Raw genomic sequence first — 22922 nt, 5'->3', positions numbered from 1 at the left:
TTCCTAGGTGCCTACTATTGTGTGCACACAGGGAAGGAATAGAGATGAATGGGAGATAGGTGCAAGGTGAAGGGAGGAATTAGCATTGGGAATGGTTATACCTTTCAAACTTGGGGCTCTTGACACTACCCACTAATCTTATTCTCTCCAGCCTCTTTTTCCTGTTCCCTGAATTATTCAATTCAGACTTTCAACAGTCAACTCACAAGACTCACCCTCATCACTTGATCTGGCCTCCCACTTAGGTAATTAGAGGCCATAGGTGTAAATTCCCTTCCACTTCCTTCTCCACCTGAAAAACATGTCTGTATTTTTTCATTCATAATTACTTTCTAAGGGAAAGGAGGGGAATTGATGATTGAAGATTTGAACTAACTACTCCATGGTATGGGAAAGAGAACTAGGGCTGAATAAAAAGATTGTTAGGTTATGCCAAGAGTCAGCTGATACTTGAGGATAGTGTGTGATTCTAAAAGTAAATTGCTACAGGCACAACAGGATCATGAGTGGTTAATGGAAAAAGTAGTTGACCCTTGTTTGATTTCATTTATTTCAGCTACATGTATGTGTTTCATGTAAAATGTACTTATTGTGATTTGCAGTTGAAGATGTTTGGAATTTGTCTCCTAAATCTGAGACCTCCTTTTCTTTTGCTTAACCCATAAATATTGGTGTACAAAGGGGTATTGTCCTTGATCCTATTCTCCCTTCACTAATCATAACTGCACTTCAGATTTGAAATACTTATATGCTGGTGATTCACACTCTTCAGTTCTAGAACTATGCTAAACAGTCTATCCGAAACTTATTCATTACATTCTGGCTAAAATTACTTTTCCCTCATTTTGAGTAATTGTGTAATTATCCATGAATTACCCATGCCAGAAACTTGCAAATCATCTAGAATTTCAAATTTCTTCCCTTGCTATAACTGTTACCTCTCCATCTTCACATATTCATTCATTAAGTAAATCAGTTCTGCCTCTAAATTATCATCTACGTTTCTCTTATGATTTCCTTAGTTTGGTCTCTTATTTTGTTACTAATAGACCAGCCTTTTAATTAGAGGGCTAGTTTAGCATAGGTTTTAAGAGCATTGGCTGTAGGTTTAGACATTTAGGTTTCAGACCTTGGTCTCCTCTCCCCTCCATTTACATTGTCAAATAGCTTGAGAACATTATCTAATCTCTCTGAACCTCAGTTTTTTCACCTTTGAAGTGGGGATAGTAATTGAACCTACTTTACAAAGCTGTTACGAGGACTGAATGAACTAATACATATAAATTTCCCAGTAAATACTACCTGATCTTACAGTAAAACCTTGTACTAATGCAAATATAGATATAATTTGATTATTTCCTGTCCCCAGCACAGCCTTTGTTTTCAAACAGGCAGGTTAAAATTCTTCCTGGGATAAGGGCAGAAGTACAAGGTAGAGCAAAGTTGGGCCGGGAAACATCTGACAAGGATTGTGGGGTGGCAGAGAGTTCCTGTGTCCCCAGTGTCTCCTGAGCCAATTTATGTGAATCAGACTGGAAAAAAAGGTGCCAACTAATAGAGATGCCTGGAATTTCTGAAATTTGACTCTCCAGTTTGTGTGATTGAATTTCAAGGCCTTTGCTTATTTTGTTAAGGTAAGGTTTTTACCTTATTTTAATTGACATAATTTTAATCATATCTCAATTTTCCATTCATATTGTAATTAGAATGATTTTTTAAAGCTGAAGTTTAATTATAATAGGACAGATTATTATATTTTGGTATTTTAATTTAATTTTTTAATCTCTCTTTTATATAATATTTACTTTTAGCCCATGCATTTAGATATCAATATGTTTTATTGATGCCTTTGCTCATTAATTTTTGTAACTTCTAAGTATTTTTCCATGTTCTTAAATATCAGGTTGAACTGTATAAAATTACCATATTTGCAGGTCACAAGTGGTCAAATACTGGCAGTTTTATATGGTTCAGTCTAATGCTTTATTCTTACAGCAATGAATAAGTACTGTTATATGTCTGATAATTTGATTTGCTTATATTCTTGAATAATATTAATCAGGATACAGATTGCTGGTTGACTGTTATTTTCTCTAACAGCTTTGAAGATAAACATTCCTGTTATCTTTTGACAGTTTTTTTTTACTGATGAGGTCAGGTGTAAGTCTGATTTTCTTCTATTACTAGTAGTTATTAAGAGTTTTTTTCGGGAGTTCCCTGGTGGCCTAGTGGTTAGGATTCTGGGCTTTTCACTGCCGTGGCCTGAGTTCAGTCCCTGGTCAGGAAACTGAGGTCCTGCAAGCCACATGGCACTGCCAAAAAAAAAAAAAAGTTCTTCATTTTTGCTATGTTTATGTGTGCACATTTATTTTTATTTACCCTGCTCAGGACTTGGATTGCAATCTGAGGGTTCATTTCTTTAGTTCTGAAATTTCCAGCTATTATCTCTTTAGCATCTCTACTTCAGTTCCTTCATGAACTTTTAGAACTTCTATTTGACACATGCTAGAGTTTCTTATTCAGTCCCCCCCGCCTTTTTTTTTTTTTTTTTTTTTTTTTTAGTATCCAAAATGTATTTATTGGGATGGTTTCCCATTCATCTAGATTCAGGGTGATTTTAGTGCTGCTTCTGTCTGAAGGAGCATCCTTCTGTAAGCCTTGCTTTTTCCTTCTGTAGGCTGGCAGAAGATAGTAGAGCAGCCAACACAAAAAAATGTTTGTGCATGGCTAAAGACAGTGGTGATTTTATAGCATCTTGAGCATTTCACATCCATGAAATAGGAATTGGGGCTCTGCACCAGGTGCTTCTTCTTATGTTTCTTCTTCTTTTCTGGAGAGGGATGAAGGAGATCCTTTGTGAGAGGCTTGTTCTTGTGGGGAGGTTGTCACCGCCAGAAAGTCTCATTCAGTTCTTTAGCTTGCTTCTTCTATTTTGTGGTTTCTATCTCTCCTTATCTCTGTTGAATTCTATGTGATTTCTTCATATCTATCTTCTACCTTGATAATTTTTTTTACAGTTATCACTTATTATTTAACTCGTGTTGTGAGTTTATTCAATAATTTTATTTTCTTGATTCTTTTTCAGATCTACCCATTTTCATAGATCCCATTTGTCACTTTGTGAAAATTTTACACATATTTGAAGTCTTTATCAGACTGATTGTCTTCTGTGGATTAGGTTTCTACTTCTTGGTTTATTGTATTTGTTGACTGTAATAGTACTGAAATTTCTTCATGTGCATTGTAGTTTTATTTATGAGCTTATCTTCAGTGGGAGTTCCACTTGTGCCTTGGGTTGGGAAGAGTTCTAATGAGATGGTTTTGTGTTTGTAAGGGTCCAGACAAGCTTCTTTTTGTTGTTGTTGAATGAATATGTGAATTTACTTACCTAAAGAAGAATCCCAGGAAAACAAGTAGCTGTTAGGCAAAAATAATGACTTCTGCTTCGTGGACATTTTGTTTGGAGTTCTGAGTTGATTAAAAGGAGATTTTAAATAAGAACTTGAACTTAGGATAGAGAACAGAAGAGAAACGTTGAGTTCAGCCTTGGGAAAGATGACTAGTATGATGGACTGGTTTCCTTGGGTTCCTTCTGGTTCATAATAGATTTACTTCCAGTTTTCCATTCAGTGTTTCTGAAATCTCAGAAGAACTGGTGCCAGGACATGAAGGTTCAGGGCTGGAGATTGCATCACTACATGAACTTCTAAGTCATCCGGCATTGGATAGATTACCAGTTATTATAAAAGAATATAGCTCAGGAACAGCCAGATGGAAGAGATGCATAGGGCAAGGTATGTGGGAAAAGGTGTGGACCTTCCATGCTCACTAAGTATGTCACTCTTCCTGAAAATCCCCAAGTTCACCAACCTGGAAGCTACTCCTAGACAAGCTTCTTATTAGTTTCTTGACTTGGCCTTTCTATGTACTGTGCAGGTAGTACACACTTTGGTTATGTATCTATGCAGGAAGCTTGTTTGTGTTCAGACTTCTTGTGGATGACTCCACGGCTGGCAAGGATTTTAGGTTTTAGAGTACTTAAAGCCTGCCCTATGGCTTTATTGAGGGAGTTCAGTTTCAACTTTTAACCTTTGTCTTCCTTTTCCCAACGGTGGTAACGATAACCCCTGTGGCCCACTTACATCACTGCCTTACCACTTAGGCTTTGAGTGCCCTTTTTGTTTATGGCACTTCAAATTTTGACTTCTTGGTTGTAGACTCAGTTATATATTTTTAGACCTTTAATTTGTTATATGTTAGCCATTTCTGTGTTTGAGTTGGGGGTCAGGTGGTCTTAGATCTGCTTAGTGATCCATCTTGAATAGAAGTCCACCAATTTAATGAAGCTAAATTCCAGTTAACAACACTGTGGAGATAAACTAGTTTGTAGACTTGTCTATTTTAGCCTTTAAACACCCCCCCCAATAAATTATACATTTTAGTAAATTGACACTTAAAAGAAATTAATCTAATAGGTATGAATGAGTCTCAGAACTTTGAAGTAATGAAATCAGTTCTGGAGACGTTATGCATAAAACTTGGTCGGTAGGGGCTTCCCTGGTGGCACAGTGGTTGAGAATCTGCCTGCCAATGTAGGGGACACGGGTTCATGCCCTGGTCTGGGAAGGTCCCACATGCCGCAGAGCAACTAGGCCCGTGTGCCACAACTACTGAGCCTGCGCGTCTAGAGCCTGTGCTCCGCAACAAGAGAGGCCGCGACAGTGAGAGGCCTGCGCACCGCGATGAAGAGTGGCCCCCGCTCGCCCCAACTAGAGAAAGCCCACGCACAGAAACGAAGACCCAGCACAGCCAAAAATGAAAATAAATAAATAAAAATTTAAAAAACAAAACAAAAAAACTTGGTCGGTAGCTTTGGCTTTGAAGTTTGGGTTTCAGTTTTGCATAGTAATCAAAACTCAACATGACAACTAGTACTGAGTGATTGAGTCAGGAGCACGCTCATCTGATCACTAATTACAAGGGCATTGTTACTCATAAACTCGAATGGAAAATGACTCACATTTTCAACACAAACATTTATATAATTTAAAAATTTATTTATAAATATAGAAGTAAATAGCAGAAAGATCCCTAAAGAAGCTTCAACTCTTTTTGTTTTGGTGGTAAGACACCTTGGCTGCTGGGTAATCTGACAGAAGTAAGTAGTCAGCATAAGAATGGGTTTGTCTGATGGTCTGCAGACTTAAATTTTCCTGTGTCTCATTGGGGGTTCTTTCATGCCTTAGATTTCTGAATTCCAAGCTTCTCTGAAAACCTTTATGGCAAATAAGAGTCTTTCTCAAATGTATCCCTCTATTCCTCCTGTACTTTGGGTTGTGTTTCTTCTGCAATGTTTAGGTATCCTTTTGCCATCTACATTTTTTGAAAAAGATAAAAAGTCATAAACTGTGATGTCAGCTTGCCAGGTAGAAGTAGAAATGGTAAGAATCTAAGAATCAGCTTATTGAGTTCAAAAAACAAAACCTGGTATGACTTGCATCAAATCATACATAAAAGTATAATGGATACTTTTATATATTGAATGTTTCTTGCTCAGAACAGAATGTCTCTTCAGAGATATTCCTTCAGAGATATTCCTTCATTAAGATGTTACAGGGCTTCCCTGGTGGCGCAGTGGTTGAGAGTCCGCCTGCCGATGCAGGGGACACGGGTTCGTGCCCCAGTCTGGGAGGATCCCACATGCCGCGGAGCAGCTGGGCCCGTGAGCCATGGCCGCTGAGCCTGCACATCCGGAGCCTGTGCTCCGCAACGGGAGAGGCCACAACAGTGAGAGGCCCGCGTAATGCAAAAAAAAAAAAAAAAAAGATGTTACAAATTTCTTAAGAACCTTCTCAATATTTTACATATATATAATTATATATACATATAGTTTTCTATCTATAGACTCCTATTCTTTTTTTTCCATTTGTGAACTTCGCACCTGCTCTTCTTGGTTTGCATGCTGTTTCTTCCTTTCCTTGTTTTGTTGGGGGTCCCCAAGACCATCCTCAGGTTCAGTGATTTGCTGGAAGGACTCACAGAATTAAGAAAAGCTCTTATACTCATGGTTGATTTTATTGCAGTGAAAGGATACAGATTAAAATTAGCAAAGAGAAGAAGTGCATGGTGTAAAATCCAGGAGAAAGCAGATGCAAGCATCCAGGTGTCTCCTTTCAGTGGAGTTGCACAGGGAGATTCTTAATTCTCCCAGTTACAATGTATGACAATATGCAGGAGGAGTATTGCCAACCAGGGAAGCTCACATGAACCTCTGTGTCTGTTTTTTTTTTTTTTTTTTCCGTACGCGGGCCTCTCACTGTTGTGGCCTCTCCCGTTGCGGAGCACAGGCTCCGGATGCGCAGGCTCAGCGGCCATGGCTCACGGGCCCAGCCGCTCCGCGGCATATGGGATCCTCCCAGACCGGGGCACGAACCCGTATCCCCTGCATCGGCAGGCGGACTCTCAACCACTGCGCCACCAGGGAGGCCCTGGGTTTTTTTTTTAATAAATTTACTTATTTATTTGATTTTTGGCTGCATTGGTTGGGTCTTCGTTGCTGCGCGTGGGCTTTTCTCTAGTTGTGGTGAGTGGTGACTATTCTTCGTTGCGGTGTGCGGGCTTTTCATTGCAGTGGCTTCTCTTGTTACGGAGCACAGGCTCTAGGCGCTCAGGCTCAGTAGTTGTGGCACACGGGCTTAGTTGCTCCCTGGCATGTGAGATTGTGCCAGACCAGGGGTCAAACCCGTGTCCCCTGCATTGGCCATTAGATTCTTAACCACTACGCCACCAGGGAAGCCCTTGTCTGGGGTTTTTATTGAAGACTCAGTCATATAGGGATGCAGCATCCACAGAACTGATAACACCTACTTGGACTTCAGCCAACCCCACAGGTCAAACTGAATACAGATGGCCCAAGGCCTCAGGCAAACAGAAACGCTTTCATCAGGCATAATATTCCAAGAGTTCAAAGGCCATCTCCCATATGCCCATCAAGGGTTAGTGTTGAAGGCCTTCCTTAGGAATGCGTGGGGTTTAATGAACCCAGGCCAACCAAGCATACTCTTTCTTGCACGTTAGTGAATGCATGTTGATTCTTCAAGACCATGTATAAATGTCACCTCTTCAGTAAAAACTTACCTTATTCACTGTAAGAAGTTAGTTGCTCGTGTATTTTTGCTCCTAAATTACTTATCCTTATCTCCTCTGTAGTTATGCTGTAGGTTTCCAGGATTTTTTAAAAATATTTATTTATTTATTTATTCATTCATTCATTCATTCATTCATTTATTGGCTGCATTGGGTCTTAGCTGTGGCATGCAGGATCTTTCATTGTGGTGCGCAGACTTCTCTCTAGTTGTGGCGCACGGGCTCTATAGTTGTGGTGTGCAGGCTTGGTAGTTGAGGCACATGGGCTTAGTTGCCCCATGGCACGTGGGATCTTAGTTTCCCAACTAGGGATTGAACCTGCTTCCCCTGCATTGGAAGGCAGATTCTTAACCACTGGCCCACCAGGGAAGTCACTCTACGATGGTTTTTGATTCATGCCATCTTAGATGTAAAAATATCTATATTCATTTCCCCCTTTCTCCTGACCATACTGTTTTTTCCTTTGATTCGAAAAATTGTTTTTATGCATTTCCTTTGAGCAGGATCTTTGTATGCATCCCATATTATAAAAACAATATTTTGTTTTCATATGTAATGGTAAATTTGAGTTTGTTTTACCAATGTATGTATGTCTGCTGAGGGACTGATATTCCTGCTTTTAGCATGACATTTTGTTTTCATTTTCCATTACAATTACCATATAAATTACTGTAGTTTGTATATGTATAACTCTTTGCAGTCAAATGCTCTACGACAGAGCTATACCTCCTATATGTACAACTCTTGGACTGTTTATATCCTTGTCTTTGTATGCTGCTTCTTATAGTTGTGCGTGGTATAAACTATAAAAATCATATACTAGTCTTGAACCCTTTTTTTTTTAATATACTGCAGTTTTATTTCAGTCACACAAACGAAGTTAGTATATAGGAAATTTAAATGAAACAGTATGGTAAAAATTGCTGAGAACCAAAAAATCTAAAAAGGAAGTACACCTAAAGGATGAGAATTCAATATGCGCTAGTGTTTCATCTTTAGTTTTGATTGACACTTGATGCTTGCAGATTTCGAAACTTTGACATCATGATGACTATTCTGAAGAGATTTCAGCACCAGCACTAAGATTTTGTACATTCAGTTGGTTTGCAATTGACTTGTTAGCCATTTACATAGTGTATAGTACAGATTTGTCACAGGTCAGATCACAGTGTTGAAGGAAAGAAGTACCTTCCTGTAATTAGAAAGGATCCCCTGAACTGCACTCACCTTAAGACATCCAGTATACAGGAGCATGAAAACCATCATAACAGTGTGGCTCCAGGGAACATAGTTTTGATAAGGAAAATAACCTAAGCTTCTGTTTCCCACTTTAATTACTGAAATCTCTAACAGTGACAGAACTGTCACATAGGACAGGAAATGTATACAGTAATTCAATCAAACTTCTTGGAAAGAACACATTTAGCAATCTGGGATAATGCAGAATGACAAGAAATATAACGTGATTCAACACTGGTTCTTTTTGTCATTTTACACAGACATCATGTTTGTTTGTTTTTTTAATGACAGGATTTTTATTTTTATTTTTAAAATTTTTGGCCATGCAGCATGGCATGCAGGGAACTGATCTCAGTTCCCCAACCAGGATCAAACCTATTCCCCCTGCAGTGGAAGCCAGAGTCTTAACCACTGGACCACCAGGGAAGTCCTGCCATGTTAATATTAGGCCAGAGCACAAAACGTTTAGTGCATAAACCAGTTTCTGTTTTAAGATCTAGCATTTTTATTGTAGTCTTTTATCTTAGTTTGTACCACTTGTACCTAGTACTCTATCCTACTGTAGATTGTTTAACTTAATCAACAAAATCAAAAGTGATTTCTGACCAGATTTATGGGGGACAAAAACATTTATATCATCGAAGTGTTTGCATAACCAAAAGTGCAATAATAAATATGAAAATGCCTATTTCATTTAGAAAATAAGCTTGCTGCATCTTTTTTCTTGAATTTTGAATTTAATTTATTTTCTTATACAGCAGGTTCTTATTAGTTATCCATTTTATACATATTAGTGTATACATGTCAATCCCAATCGCCTAATTCATCCCCCCCACCCCCACCCCGCCACTTTCCCCCTTGGTGTCCATACATTTGTTCTCTACATCTGTGTCTCTATTTCTGCCCTGCAAACTGGTTCATCTGTACCATTTTTTCTAGGTTCCACATATATGCTTTAATATACGATATTTGTTTTTCTCTTTCTGAGTTAAGTTTATTCTGTATGACCTCTAGATCCACCCACATCTCTACAAATGACCAAATTTCGTTCCTTTTTATGGCTGAGTAATATTGTACTGTATATATGTACCACATTTTCTTTATCCATTTATCTGTCGATAGGCATTTAGGTTGCTTCCATGACCTGGCTATTGTAAATAGTGCTGCAGTGAATATTGGGGTGCATGTGTCTTTTTGAATTATGGTTTTCTCTGGGTATATGCCCAATGGTGGGATTGCTGGGTCATATGGTAATTCTATTTTTAGTTTTTTAAGGAACCTCCATACTGTTCTCCATAGTGGCTGTATCAATTTACATTCCCACCAACAGTGCAAGAGGGTTCCCTGTTCTCCACACCCTATCCAGCATTTGTTGTTTTTAGATTTTCTGATGATGCCCATTCTAACTGGTGTGAGGTGATACCTCATTGTAGTTTTGATTTGCATTTCTCTAATTAGTGATGTTGAGCAGCTTTTCATGTGCTTCTTGGCCATCTATCTGTCTTCTTTGGAGAGATGTCTGTTGAGGTCTTCTGCCCATTTTTTGATTGGGTTGTTTGTTTTTTTAATATTGACCTGCATGAGCTGTTTATATATTTGGGAGACTAATCCTTTGTCCATTGATTCGTTTGCAAATGTTTTCTCCCATTCTGAGGGTTGTCTTTTCGTCTTCTTTTAATTTCTTTTGTTTTGCAAAAGCTTTTAAGTTTCATTAGGTCACATTTGTTTATTTTTGTTTTTATTTCCATTTCTCTAGGAGGTGGATCAAAAGGATCTTGTTTTGATTTATGTCAAAGAGTGTTCTTCCTATGTTGTCCTCTAAGAGTTTTATAGTGTCCAGTCTTACATTTAGGTCTCTAATCCATTTTGAGTTTGTTTTTGCGTATGGTGTTAGGGAGTGTTCTAATTTCATTCTTTTACATGTAGCTTTCCAGTTTTCCCAGCACCACTTATTGAAGAGACTGTCTTTTCTCTGTTGTATATCCTTGCCTCCTTTGTCATAGATTAGTTGACCATAGGTGCGTGGGTTTATCTGTGGGCTTTCTATCCTGTTCCATTGATACATATTTCTGTTTTTGTGCCAGTACCATATTGTCTTGATTACTGTAGCTTTGTAGTATAGTCTGAAGTCAGGGAGTCTGATTCCTCCAGCTCTGTTTATTTTCCCTCAAGACTGCTTTGGCTATTCGGGGTCTTTTGTGTCTCCATACAAATTTTAAGATGTTTTGTTCTAGTTCTGTAAAAAGTGCCATTGGTAATTTAATAGGGATTGCATTGAATCTGTAGATTGCTTTGGGTAGTATAGTCATTTTCACAATGTTAATTCTTCCAATCCAAGAACATGGCATATCTCTCCATCTGTTGGTATGATCTTTAATTTCTTTCATCAGTGTCTTATAGTTTTCTGCATACAGGTCTTTTGTCTCCCTAGGTAGGTTTATGCCTAGGTATTTTATTCTTTTTGTTGCAGTGGTAAATGGGTGTGTTTCCTTAATTTTGCTTTCAGATTTTTCATCATTAGTGATAGCAATGCAAGAGATTTCTGTGCATTCATTTTGTATACTGCGACTTTACCACATTCATTGATTAGCTCTAGTAGTTTGCTGGTGGCATCTTTAGGATTCTCTATGTATAGTATTATGTCATCTGGAGAGAGTGACAATTTTACTTCTTCTTTTCCGATTTGGATTCCTTTTATTTCTTTTTCTTCTCTGATTGCCGTGGCTAAAACTTCCAAAGTTATGTTGAATAATAGTGGCAAGAGTGGGCAACCTTGTCTTGTTCCTGATCTTAGAAGAAATGGTTTCAGTTTTTCACCATTGAGAATGATGTTGGCTGTGTTTGTCATATATGGCCTTTATTATGTTGAGGTAAGTTCCCTCTGCCTACTTTCTGGAGGGTTTTTATCATAAATGGGTGTTGAATTTTGTCAAAAGCTTTTTGTGCATCTATTGAGATGATCATATGGTTTTTATTCTCCAATTTGTTAATATGGTATATCACATTGATATGCGTATATTGAAGAAACCTTGCATCCCTGGGATAAATCTCACTTGATCATGATGTATGATCCTTCTAATGTGTTGTTGGATTCTCTTTGCTAGTATTTTGTTGAGGATTTTTTCATCTGTATTCATCAGTGATATGGTTTGTAATTTTCTCTTTTTGTATTATCTTTGTCTGGTTTTGGTATCAGGGTGATGGTGGCCTCATAGAATGAGTTTGGGAGTGTTCCTACCTCTGCAATTTTTTGGAAGAGTTTGAGAAGGATGGGTGTTAGCTCTTGTCTAAATGTTTGATAGAATTCACCTGTGAAGCCATCTGGTCTGGACTTTTGTTTGTTGGAAGATTTTTAATCACAGTTTCAATTTCATTACTTGTGATTGGTCTGTTCATAGTTTCTGTTTCTTCCTGCTTCAGTCTTGGAAGTTTATACCTTTCTAAGAATTTGTCCATTTCTTCCAGGTTGTCCATTTTACTGGCATAGAGTGGCTTGTAGTAGTCTCTTAGGATGCTTTGTATTTCTGTGGTGTCTGTTGTAACTTCTCCTTGTTCATTTCTGATTTTATTGATTTTATTTGAGTCCTCTCCCTCTTTTTCTAGATGAGTCTGGCTAATGGTTTATCAATTTTGTTTGTCTTCTCAAAGAACCAGCTTTTACTTTTATTGATCTTTGCTACTGGTTTCTTTGTTTCTATTTCATTTATTTCTGCTGTGATCTTTATGATTTCTTTCCTTCTGCTAACTTTGGGTTTTGTTTGTTCTTCTTTCTCTAGTTCCTTTAGATGTAAGGTTAGATTGTTTATTTGAGGTATTTCTTGTTTCTTGAGGTAGGCTTGTATAGCTATAAACTTCCCTCTTAGAAGTGCTTTTGCTGCATCCCATAGGTTTTGGATCGTCGTGTTTTCATTGTCATTTTTCTCTAGGTATTTTTTGATTTCCCCTTTGATTTCTTCAGTCATCTCTTGGTTATTTAGTAACATATTGTTTATACTGTATATGTTTGTGTTTTTTACGGTTTTTTTTTCCCTGTAATTGATTTCTCATCTCATAGTGTTGTGGTCAGCAAAGATGCTTGATATGATTTCAATTTTCTTAAATTTACTGAGGCTTGATTTGTGACCCAAGATGTGATCTATCCTGGAGAATGTTCTGTGCGCACTTGAGAACAAAGTGTAATCTGTTTTTGGATAGAACGTCCTATAAATATCAATTAAATCTATCTGGTCTATTGGGTCACTTAAAGTTTCTGTTTCCTTATTTATTTTCATTTTGGATGATCTGTCTGTTGGTGTAAGTGAGGTGTTAAAGTCTCCCATTATTATTGTGTTACTGTCGATTTCCTCTTTTTTTTTTTTTTTTTTTTTTTTTTTCTTTTTGCGGTATGCGGGCCTCTCACTGTTGTGGCCTCTCCCGTTGCGGAGCACAGGCTCCGGATGCGCAGGCCCAGCGGCCATGGCTCACGGGCCCAGCCGCTCCGCGGCATATGGGATCCTCCCAGACCGGGGCACGAACCCGTATCCCCTGCATCGGCAGGCGGACTCTCAACCACTGCGCCACCAGGGAGGCCCCCGATTTCCTCTTTTATAGCTGTTAGCAGTTGCCTTGTATATTGAGGTGCTCCTATTTTGGGAGCGTATATATTTATAATTGTTATATCTTCTTCTTAGATTGATCCCTTGATCATTATGTATTGTCCTTCCTTGTTTCTTGTAACATTCTTTATTTTAAAGTCTATTTTATCTGATATGAGAATTGCTACTTCAGCTTTCCTTTGATTTCCATTTGCATGGAATATCTTTTTCCATCCCCTCACTTTCGGTCTGAATGTGTCCCTGGGTCTGAAGTGGGTATCTTGTAGACAGCTTATATATGGATCTTGTTTTTGTGTCCATTCAGCAAGCCTGTGTCTTTTGGTTGGAGCATTTAATCCATTCACGTTTAAGGTAGTTATCGATATGTATGTTCCTTTTACCATTTTCTTAATTGTTATGGGTTTGTCTTTGTAGGTCCTTTTCTACTCTTGTGTTTCCCACTTAGAGAAGTTCCTTTAGCATTTGTTGTAGAGTTGGTTTGGTGGTGCTGAATTCTCTTAGCCTTTGCTTGTCTGTAAAGCTTTTGATTACTCCATCGAATCTAAATGAGACCCTTGCCAGATAGAGTAATCTTGGTTGTAGGTTCTTCCCTTTCATCACTTTAAGTATGTCATGCCACTCCATTTTGGCTTGTAGAGTTTCTGCTGAGAAATCCGCTATTAACCTCACGGGAGTTCCCTTGTATGCTCTTTGTCGTTTTTCCCTTGTTGCTTTCAATAATTTTTCTTTGACTTTAATTTTTATCAATTTGATTACTGTGTGTCTCGGAATGTTTCTCCTTGGGTTTATCCTGCCTGGGACTCTCTGTGTTTCCTGGACTTGGGTGGCTATTTCCTTTCCCATTTTAGGTAAGTTTTCGACTATAATCTCCTGAAATATTTTCTTGGGTCCTTTCTCTCTCTCTTCTCCTTCTGGGACCCCTATAATGCAAATGTTGTTGCATTTAATGTTGTCCCCAAGGTCTCTTAGGCTGTCTTCATTTCTTTTCATTCTTTTTTCTTTATTCTGTTCCTCAGCAGTGAATTCTACCATTCTATCAGGTCACTTATCCGTTCTTCTGCCTCATTTATTCTGCTATTGATTCCTTCTAGTGTTTTTTTCATTTTAGTTATCGTTCATCTCTGTTTTTTGTTCTTTAGTTCTTCTACGTGTTCTTTAATTCTTCTAGGTCTTTGTTAAGCATTTCTTGCATCTTCTTTTTTTTTTTTTTTTTTTTTTTTTGGTGGTATGCAGGCCTCTCACTGTTGTGGCCTCTCCCGTTGTGGAGCACAGGCTCCAGACGCGCAGGCTCAGCGGCCATGGCTCACAGGCCCAGCCGCTCCGCGGCACGTGGGATCTTCCCGGACCGGGGCACGAACCTGTGTCCCCTGCATCGGCAGGCGGACTCTCAACCACTGCGCCCCCAGGGTAGCCCTTCTTGCATCTTCTTGATCTTTGTCTCCATTCTTTTTCTGAGGTCCTGGATCATCTTCACTATCATTATTCTGAATTCTTTTTCTGGAAGGCTGCCTATCTCCATTTAGTTGTTTTTCTGGTGTTTTATCTTATTCCTTCATGTGGTACATAGCCCTCTGTCTTTTCATCTTGTCTTTCTGTAAATTTGGTTTTTGTTCCACAGGCTGCAGGATTGTAGTTTTTCTTGCTTCTGCTGTCTGCCCTCTGGATGCTTGCTGCATCTTTAATGTCTTTACTAGTGGATGACAATGAGTAGTTGATAGATTAAAAAAAAAAAAAAAGAACTATATACTTGAATTATGGTAGCACATCCATCACAGGTTAATCTAGAAATGAAGTTTCTATAGAAACAGGAACTGTTTTAACAAGGAAAAAAAGTTCCTTCATTCAAACCTCTTTGAAGTGGTAATGGCTGCAAACCTGCAGCATTTAGGAAACTATGCTGTCAACAAGCTGTGTCTTACGAACCTATATTAAGAAATGCAGAAAGCAGATGAAAGTGGATTCTTCAAAATTTTAGTAAAACTACTGATAACCAAGGATTTCAAAGGAAATATAGCACATAACTCAAGCATAAATCAAGGTGGAGCATGGAGAATTTTTGATTTCCTAAAATTTTCAAAAATTTTATCATTGCACATACAGGAATTCTCCCATATTTTAATTTTAGAAGTTTCAAAGAAAATGGAGTGGATTACATACACAAATGTGAATGCCCACACAAACACGCGCGCGCACACACACACACACACACACACAGTGGTAAGAGTATATAGAGAGTATAGTAGAGTATAGTAGAGTATATAGTTCCTTCTACCCACCACCTAAGTCTCACTACCACTGAGCTGTACCTCCTGTATGCACAGCTCTTTGGACTGTTTATAGCCTTGTCTTTGTATGGTGCGTCCTATAGTTGTGCATAGTATAAACTGTAAAAATTATATCCTAGTCTTGAACCCTTTCTTAAAAGCAAGGATTGAGTCATATGCTGTTCTCAAGTTTATGGCTGACATATAGTAGTCAGTTTGTTGTGTTGACTGTGATGCTATTTTACAGTTAAATTTAACTTCCATATGTTAACCTCGGCAGGTTTATTTGTTCTGATAGATGCTAGAACACTAGCAGGTTACATCACAGATGATCTTTCTTCCCACATTAGCATGAATTCAAGTAGTTCTGAACAAAGTCAGAATTTATAAGATGATAGATTGTGTATTTCTATTTCTGCTGTAACAATTGCCATAAGCTTGTGTCTTAAAACAACATACATTTTATTTTCTTACTGTTCTTCAAGGCTGAAGTTTGAAATCAGTTTTACTGTGTTAGAGTCAGAGTGTTGGCAGGTCTTGTTCCTTCTGGAGGCTCTGAGGAGAGAATCCATTTTCTTTTTTTTCTTTTTTTCCAGCTTATAGTAGCCACCTGCATTCCTTGGCTGTGTCTCTGTTTCCAAAGCACATTACTCTAATCTCTGCTTTCATTGTCAACTGCCTTCTCCTCTTCTGTAGTCTAATCTTCTTCTGCCTCCATCTTGTTAGGTCACTTGTGATGACATTTATGGCCTATCAGATAATCCAGGACAGCATACCCATTTCAAGATCCTTAATTTAATCACACTCGCAAAATCTCCTTTGCTGTATAAAGTGACGCAGGTTTTCCAAGCATTAGGACCTAGATATCTTTGGGGGCCGTTATTACAACCACATGGTGTAATAGCGAAGCACCTTAAAGTTTTTTTGCATATTAATGCTTATTTTCTCTTCCTAAATAAGGTATCATTTTCCCCAGTGTAATAACTTAGTGGAATAACTTACTTTACTCAGCTCTTAATGCTCATTTCTTTGTTCTTGTTTATGATATATGAATGAGTAGTTCCCATGTAGGCATCATGTACAATTTCCTTATTTTTTCTGAAGAATATTTCTTAATGTTGTTGTTTTGTGTTGTAGTTGGTGTAATACGGTGCCCAGTATGCCGCCAAGAATGCAGACAGATAGACCTTGTGGATAATTATTTTGTGAAAGATACATCTGAAGCTCCTAGCAGTTCTGATGAGAAATCAGAACAGGTATGCTTCTCAATTTTTCTTTATATTCCTATCTTGATATGAAAATATGAATTATAAGAAAACATGCTTGAATTGTTACATAATTTAGGGTAGTTATGCCTTAGTTTCATCTTTCAAATTGAAAATGAAGGGTATCTTTATTCTACACCCTCAGACCTGGTTAAATTAGATTAAAAGTCATTACTTAAAGATTCAAATCTTGTATAGACTTTGTGTTCTGAGACTTTTTTTTTACCTACCTGAATGTTTGATCTGGAAGGGAAAGGATTTTGTTGAAGAGAAATGGATAACAAAACAATTTTATTCCAGGTACAGTGAATTAGTATATTTAACAGCAAGTTAGAAAGTTTTCACCTTTTTGTTTTGTGGATCTATATTTTGTAAATTTAATGTAGCTTAGTATTTATTTCCTCCTTTAGGTATGTACTAGTTGTGAAGACAATGCAAGTGCAGTTGGCTTTTGTGTAGAATGTGGAGAGTGGCTATGTAAGACATGTATTGAAGCACATCAAAGAGTAAAATTCACTAAAGATCACTTGATCAGGAAGAAAGAAGATGTCTCAGGTAAGATAGAAGCAGTTTTAATGATTACTATTAATCTTCCTCTTTTTCCTCTATAGCATTTTTACTTATCTTTATAAGCTTTTGATACCAATATCAGTAAGAATTTAGAAAGTTAGACAAAAATCTTGTTTAGTTTAAAAATATGTGTTTTATTTTACTGCAGAGTCTGTTGGAGCATCTGGTCAGCGCCCTGTTTTCTGCCCTGTACACAAACAAGAACAGTTGAAACTTTTCTGTGAAACATGTGATAGGCTGACATGTAGAGACTGTCAGCTATTGGAACACAAAGAACATAGGTACAGAAGTCATAATTGCTTATCAAGAAATATTATAAAAAGTTCTTATAAAATTATTTTTCCTAAAGCAAGTATTTATTCTATAATTTTGTTAGCTTTTTAAAATTATCAGTTTTGTGTTTTATGTCTTAGAGCAAGATATATTTTTGATAAATTATTTAATGGTTTCCATATTCATATTTAATTGTTTTATGGATATTTGTTGAAAATGTATCAGTACATGGATTTGGGTTGCAAGAATGGAGTTATATTATTTCTTTGTATGCAATGCCTCTGGTTCAAATACACTTTTTTTCAAGTGTTCTGTGGAATTTAGGCTCTGGGCTGTTGTCTTAAAAGGTGATATTTCCATGGGTGTGGCTAAGTGATACCTATTTTAACATCAAAGCATAAATATACTGCTTTCATATTGGATCTACAGTTTGTAGAAAAACTAGGAATTTATAAGCATCTAAGTAGCATAATTACTAATTCATTAATACATAGCTTTGTCTTTCAACCTTCTTTTACCCTCAGGATACAATAGTATTCACTTATCACCAGCCTGTTACATCTGAACTGTTCTGGAAAGTACTGAAATTTCTAGTCAGATGTTAAGTTTGATTAACCATACTTAAATATTTGTTGTTTAACTCTAGGATGTCTTAGACCTTTTAGTTCATTAGAGCCATTGGAATTTTTTGGAATCCTCTAAAAGAAGGGGATACATTAATTCTGTTTACTAACAAGTATTGCATCTGTAGTTTGTGCCAGGCAGTTTTCCTAATGGTGCATGTTTGTTTAATTCACACCAACCACCCATACAGTGTTGGTACTGATATCCTGACTGTTTTAAAGGTGAGCGAGAGTTCTCACAGAAAGCTTTAGTAATCTGTACAAGGTGTCCCCATAAGTGGTAGAGCCAGGATTTGAACACAGGCATTTGGACTCCAGATCTATTTTAGTCCATATGCTCATTTCCTCCCATGTGGTATTCAGAATATAGAATACAGTGTATGGAACCTTTCAAACTTGACCTCATAGAGGTAATGCTCTTTTTTCTTTTCCAAGGCACCTCTTACTGTTTTACAGAACATTTGTGTAGAAATGCTACTTTAAACTTTCGTATCCTTTGTTACAAAATGTCTCATCTTACCTATGAATTGGCTCATGTTGTGCTTGAGGTGACTAATCTTATGAATGCCTTCACCTGAGGTCCAAATCTTACTCTTGTCTTGTAATCTCAGTAAGACATTAAATTACTTTCTCACAGCTGCAGTCAGATCTTTGAGCGTTTAGATTTCTTATGGCTTTTTACATTGATGGTGCGAAACAGAAAGAATAGGAACATGGCATCCTTTATCCTGTGAACGAATAGCTTCAGCCACTCCTCTCAAAGTTTAACCATGATCCATTCTTCCCTTTCCTTCACCACTTTCCTTTACTACTCATATCCAAGTCCTAATTACCTCTTGAATGTTCTTCCCTTTTCTTTCGTTTGTTCACACTGTAATTTTCCTGGATAGACTGGTGGAACCAATGGCATTGGACTTAAAAGCCTAGGTTCCTGTTACCATAGCACATTTACAACTAGTCTCCCTGTTTTGAGTTTTATATTGTCAAATTCATTCTGTCCACATTGCTGCCAGTATCATTTGGCTAACATGTAGTTAAACCCCACTCACCCCACCCCCTTTAAAAACACTCTTCAAAGATACCCCATAGTCAAAGTTTAAAGTGTTCATTATTAAGTCTTACCAGATTCTTTCTCTTTATCATCTGTACAAAAGTTAGGAAACAGTCCACAAGACCACCCTCTCTTCTAATACCAGCTGCAGAGTTCAATAAAAACCCAAACATAGGGGATAACAGCATGCAGTCCACCTCATTAATATGATTTGTTATTACTTATACCGTCTTCAGTTAGAGTGGTGGCCTTGTAAACAGGATGCTTTCCGTTCACCTTGGAACCACCATCCATATACCAAGCAGCTCTTTGTTAGCTAATAGACTTTATAGAGCACCACCTATGTGATCATAGCATTCAGCAGTTCCTCCGGTGGTTCAAAAGTTATATTTAGAGGAAAAGAGGCCAGCTACCTGCTCATAAATACAATAAATACTTCGTTGCATCCTCCTGGTTGCATGTCCCTGCACAGACCATCTCTGTTTATGTGGAATGCTTCTGGGCCTTGCCTTCCTCATTAGAGTGTTCCCCTGTCACCCAAGACATTATGAGTATTTCAGGTTTCATGGTTATTTTGTGTCCTTCAGTCATAGAGTCAGTCTCAGTGCCGAATGGCAAGCTAGTAATTTTCTCTTAAATGACATAAATTTTACCATGGTATCCAGAATTTCTCTGGTCCAAAATCCTGATGGGTCTCTGCTGAGTGGCACTGAGAGGTTTTTGCCATAAGTTTCAATCTGTGTAGGTACGTGTTGCTCACACTTCCAAAATCATGTCCGAGTGTGGATCACGGGGGCCCAAAAGCATCATGAGAAAGACTGCTTTTTGCAGTTCAGACATGGCCTGCCTTTGTTCAGGCCCCCGTTCAAATATGACCTTCTTTTGGGTAGTTGTATTGATTGGTGCTGGTAATATTCCCAGATATGGAGTGTGTGTTCTTTAAAATTCAAATATACCAACCAAATGTTGGCTTCTTGTTTAGTTCTAGGGATAGGTGGCAGAAGCAGTTTATTTTTTTTCACCTGTGAAATGTCATGGGTGGCTCCTGCCTAGGTTATTCCTAAGAATTTCACCAGTTTGGACAGGTCCTTGGACCTTTGCTATATTTAGCAGGAGCTTCTGGTGGTCATGTGTGTCGCAATGGCATCTGAGTCAGTCTTACCTTCATCTTTAGTTTCTGATATCATGAAATTAATATAGTATATTTTTACACTCAGGACCTGCATCAAGTCTAAATCTCTTCTAAACCAATCATACCAGTGAGCTGGTGAATTGAAATAACCCTGTGGCAGTACAGTGAACATAAATTAGGGTCCTTCCACATCAAGGAAAATGGCTGTTGGCTCTTTTTCAGAGTTAGAAAAAAAAATTTGCATGTTCAGTCACTGAGTGCCACTCTTTTTTAGTCTGCTGTATATATTTTTTGTATTGTTGAAACCATATCAAGGACTGCTGATGCTATGGTGGCACTACTTTATTCAAACTTTAATAGTCTGCTGTTACTCTTGATGAAACATTTGCTTTTTTTCACAGGCTACACATGGTTATTGTACAAAGAATTCATTGGTACTAGCACTCCAGCTTCTAATTTGTCATTAAAGTTGTAATCTCATTTTATCCATTAGGTATCCTATACTGTCTCAGGTCTACAACTTCTGTGGACTTGGACAGTTTTGTTTTTTTAAAAAAATATTTATGTATGTATGTATTTTGCTGTGCCGGGTCTTAGTCGTGGCACGTGGGATCTTCAAGTTGCGACATGCGGGAATCTTCAAGTTGCGGCATGCGGGATCTTTAGTAGCGGCATGCAAACTCTTAGTTGCGGCATGTGGGATCTAGTTCCTTACCCAGGGATCAAACCCGGGCCCCCTGCATTGGGAACGAGGAGTCTTAGCCACCAGACCACCAGGGGAGTCCCTGGACTTGGACAGTTTTAGTGGTTTCCATGTACCATGTCTAATCAAGACTCACCTGAAGGTGAACCTGTATGTCTTCTGTTTTACAGTACCAGTCAGACATAATATCCATTCCAGTGACATAGTCACATAAAGGAGAGATGTAACTACTTCACATAAAGTCTGTTCATATATTCCAACCTTCATCACCTTAATCCTATCAACCATCCCTCTCCTCCCAATCTAACCTTAGCTCCCATTAGGTCTTCAGCAGGTTTTAGAATCGTAGCACATTGGGCTCCCATGTCAGGGAGTCCCGGAAATGTCTCTTATCCACCCCCTGGCTGTTTTACCCACACAAGTGCATATTGCCTTGTGTTTTCCAGCTGGGGTTTGAGCCAGAAGACCCTGGCCTCTCCTTCAGTTTTCAGGTTGATTGATCCATGGATTCGTTGCTCCAGGCAGTACAAGGTCAGGTTTCTCATTGTCATCTTTGCCCTCCAGCTTTTAAAATTTCTTCATGCTGGGGTAAATACAACAGTTGTTTAATACCCTTTAATGTTGGGGACCAGCAGTGGCTCCCATTGGTCCACCCAACCTCCAAGAGTGCTACTTTAAGACCTTTGTTTCAACCCTATCATTGTCTGCCTTATTCACCACCTTCCCCCGCTCCCTTTTTAACAGCCACCTAAAGATTTCCATCCTCCTGGGGTAAATCCCTTGACTCTCCTCTTTGTCTTTCCCTATTTTCTCATGAATCACTAGTTTTCTTAACATCTGTAAGGCCCATAAAGCTGAGACAAATCTAATGAGGCTTCTCAGATTATTGCTAGGTTTTGCAGCAGTAAAATTACATGGGGGTGCCCAGGTACAAGGGTCCCCCTTAATCACATTATTTACCTTGACCTTAGTAGGAGGCATACTCAGTAGACAGAACATCCTGCTCTGCATAATGCTAATCCTCAGTAGACGAACATCCTGCTTTGCATAATGCTAATCTGGCGTGGCTTGCATAAGAAGCATATCAACCAGTTCTTCTGGGGAGTTCTATTTGGCATTTATAGGAGAAGGACAATCACCTGTCTGAGAGTAAAAAAAACCTCACAGGGGCTTTTATCCAGTCCACCAAGCTAGCTGTCCCCTCAGGAATCACTTGCTGTGTGTCTAGATTATGTATAGCCATCTGTGGTTCCATAGTGAGCTGTGGGTCCTGCATCAGCTCAAACATTGCTGTTCTATTCTGCAGCATTCAAAATCAACAATACTGCCTCTAAGTAATCAGTCACTCTTACAATATTTTAGTAAAGGTTTTTTTCAGGAAGCATACAATGTCAATCCACAAAATGAGATAATTCCTTAGCATCTGGTTTCATTAGTTTCTTGATTTTGTCTTTCCTCAACCCAGACTACTTTGTGACTGGAAGTCATAGAGGTGCTGTCTATGTTCCCAGCATTAATTTTTCCCTTTGGAATGGCTCTGAGGCTAGTGGCTGTAGCTCAGACTGGCTGAAATCTAAACTTTGCCCAGTGTCAGGATCTGTCCCAATACACTCTTCATTTTAGCTGCTACAGATAACAATAACCAAGGAATTGTTTAATTACCTTGTTTCTTACTAGTTTGCATTTCCTTGTTTATCCAGGGAGTTGGAGCAACAGTTTCTAAGTTCTTTGTGTTGGTAACTTTTACCTCTAATAACTGCAGCTGTAGTTCCATACCATGAGTGACTAGATAGTCATCCAGGAATCAAAGGTTCATAACCCTTGTCATCTTTTCCTTCCTCTTCCCAACCAAAAGTTTCAATGAGTCAGGATGGTTCTAGTGAATCTCACTTTTGAGGCCAACTATGAAGTTAGGGAACAATTCACAGGTCCTCCCTCACTTCTGACACCAACTGCAGAATTTGGGGATCCCCAAAACCATTTGTGCTTTTTTTTTTTTAATTTATCTTATTCATTCTCACTTCTGACATCAGTTGCAAGTTCAGGATTTCTTAAGACTAC

At 38.3% G+C, this 22922-nt stretch overlaps 1 protein-coding gene and 1 pseudogene across 3 annotated transcripts in view; one reads left to right on the top strand and one right to left on the bottom strand.

Annotated features, from left to right (window-relative positions):
* TRIM33 (tripartite motif containing 33) overlaps nucleotides 1-22922 on the top strand; it is a 141834-nt gene that overhangs the window by 50623 nt on the left and 68289 nt on the right. For both annotated transcript variants that reach the window (XM_082615942.1, XM_082615941.1), the window contains exons 2-4: nucleotides 16382-16500; nucleotides 16920-17064; nucleotides 17228-17360. In XM_082615942.1, the coding sequence (XP_082472068.1) occupies nucleotides 16382-16500; nucleotides 16920-17064; nucleotides 17228-17360 (397 nt within the window). The remainder of the gene's footprint in view (nucleotides 1-16381; nucleotides 16501-16919; nucleotides 17065-17227; nucleotides 17361-22922) is intronic.
* On the bottom strand, nucleotides 2312-2854 carry LOC309801287 (small ribosomal subunit protein eS27-like; annotated as a pseudogene). Its single transcript has one exon. The product of its transcript is annotated as a small ribosomal subunit protein eS27-like (transcript).

This window comes from Mesoplodon mirus (genome assembly GCF_964341445.2).
Source record: "Mesoplodon mirus genome assembly, chromosome: 3".
NCBI lineage: Eukaryota > Metazoa > Chordata > Mammalia > Artiodactyla > Ziphiidae > Mesoplodon > Mesoplodon mirus.
Note: the sequence above shows the minus strand (reverse complement) of the source record. Positions and strands in the feature narration are given on the sequence as shown.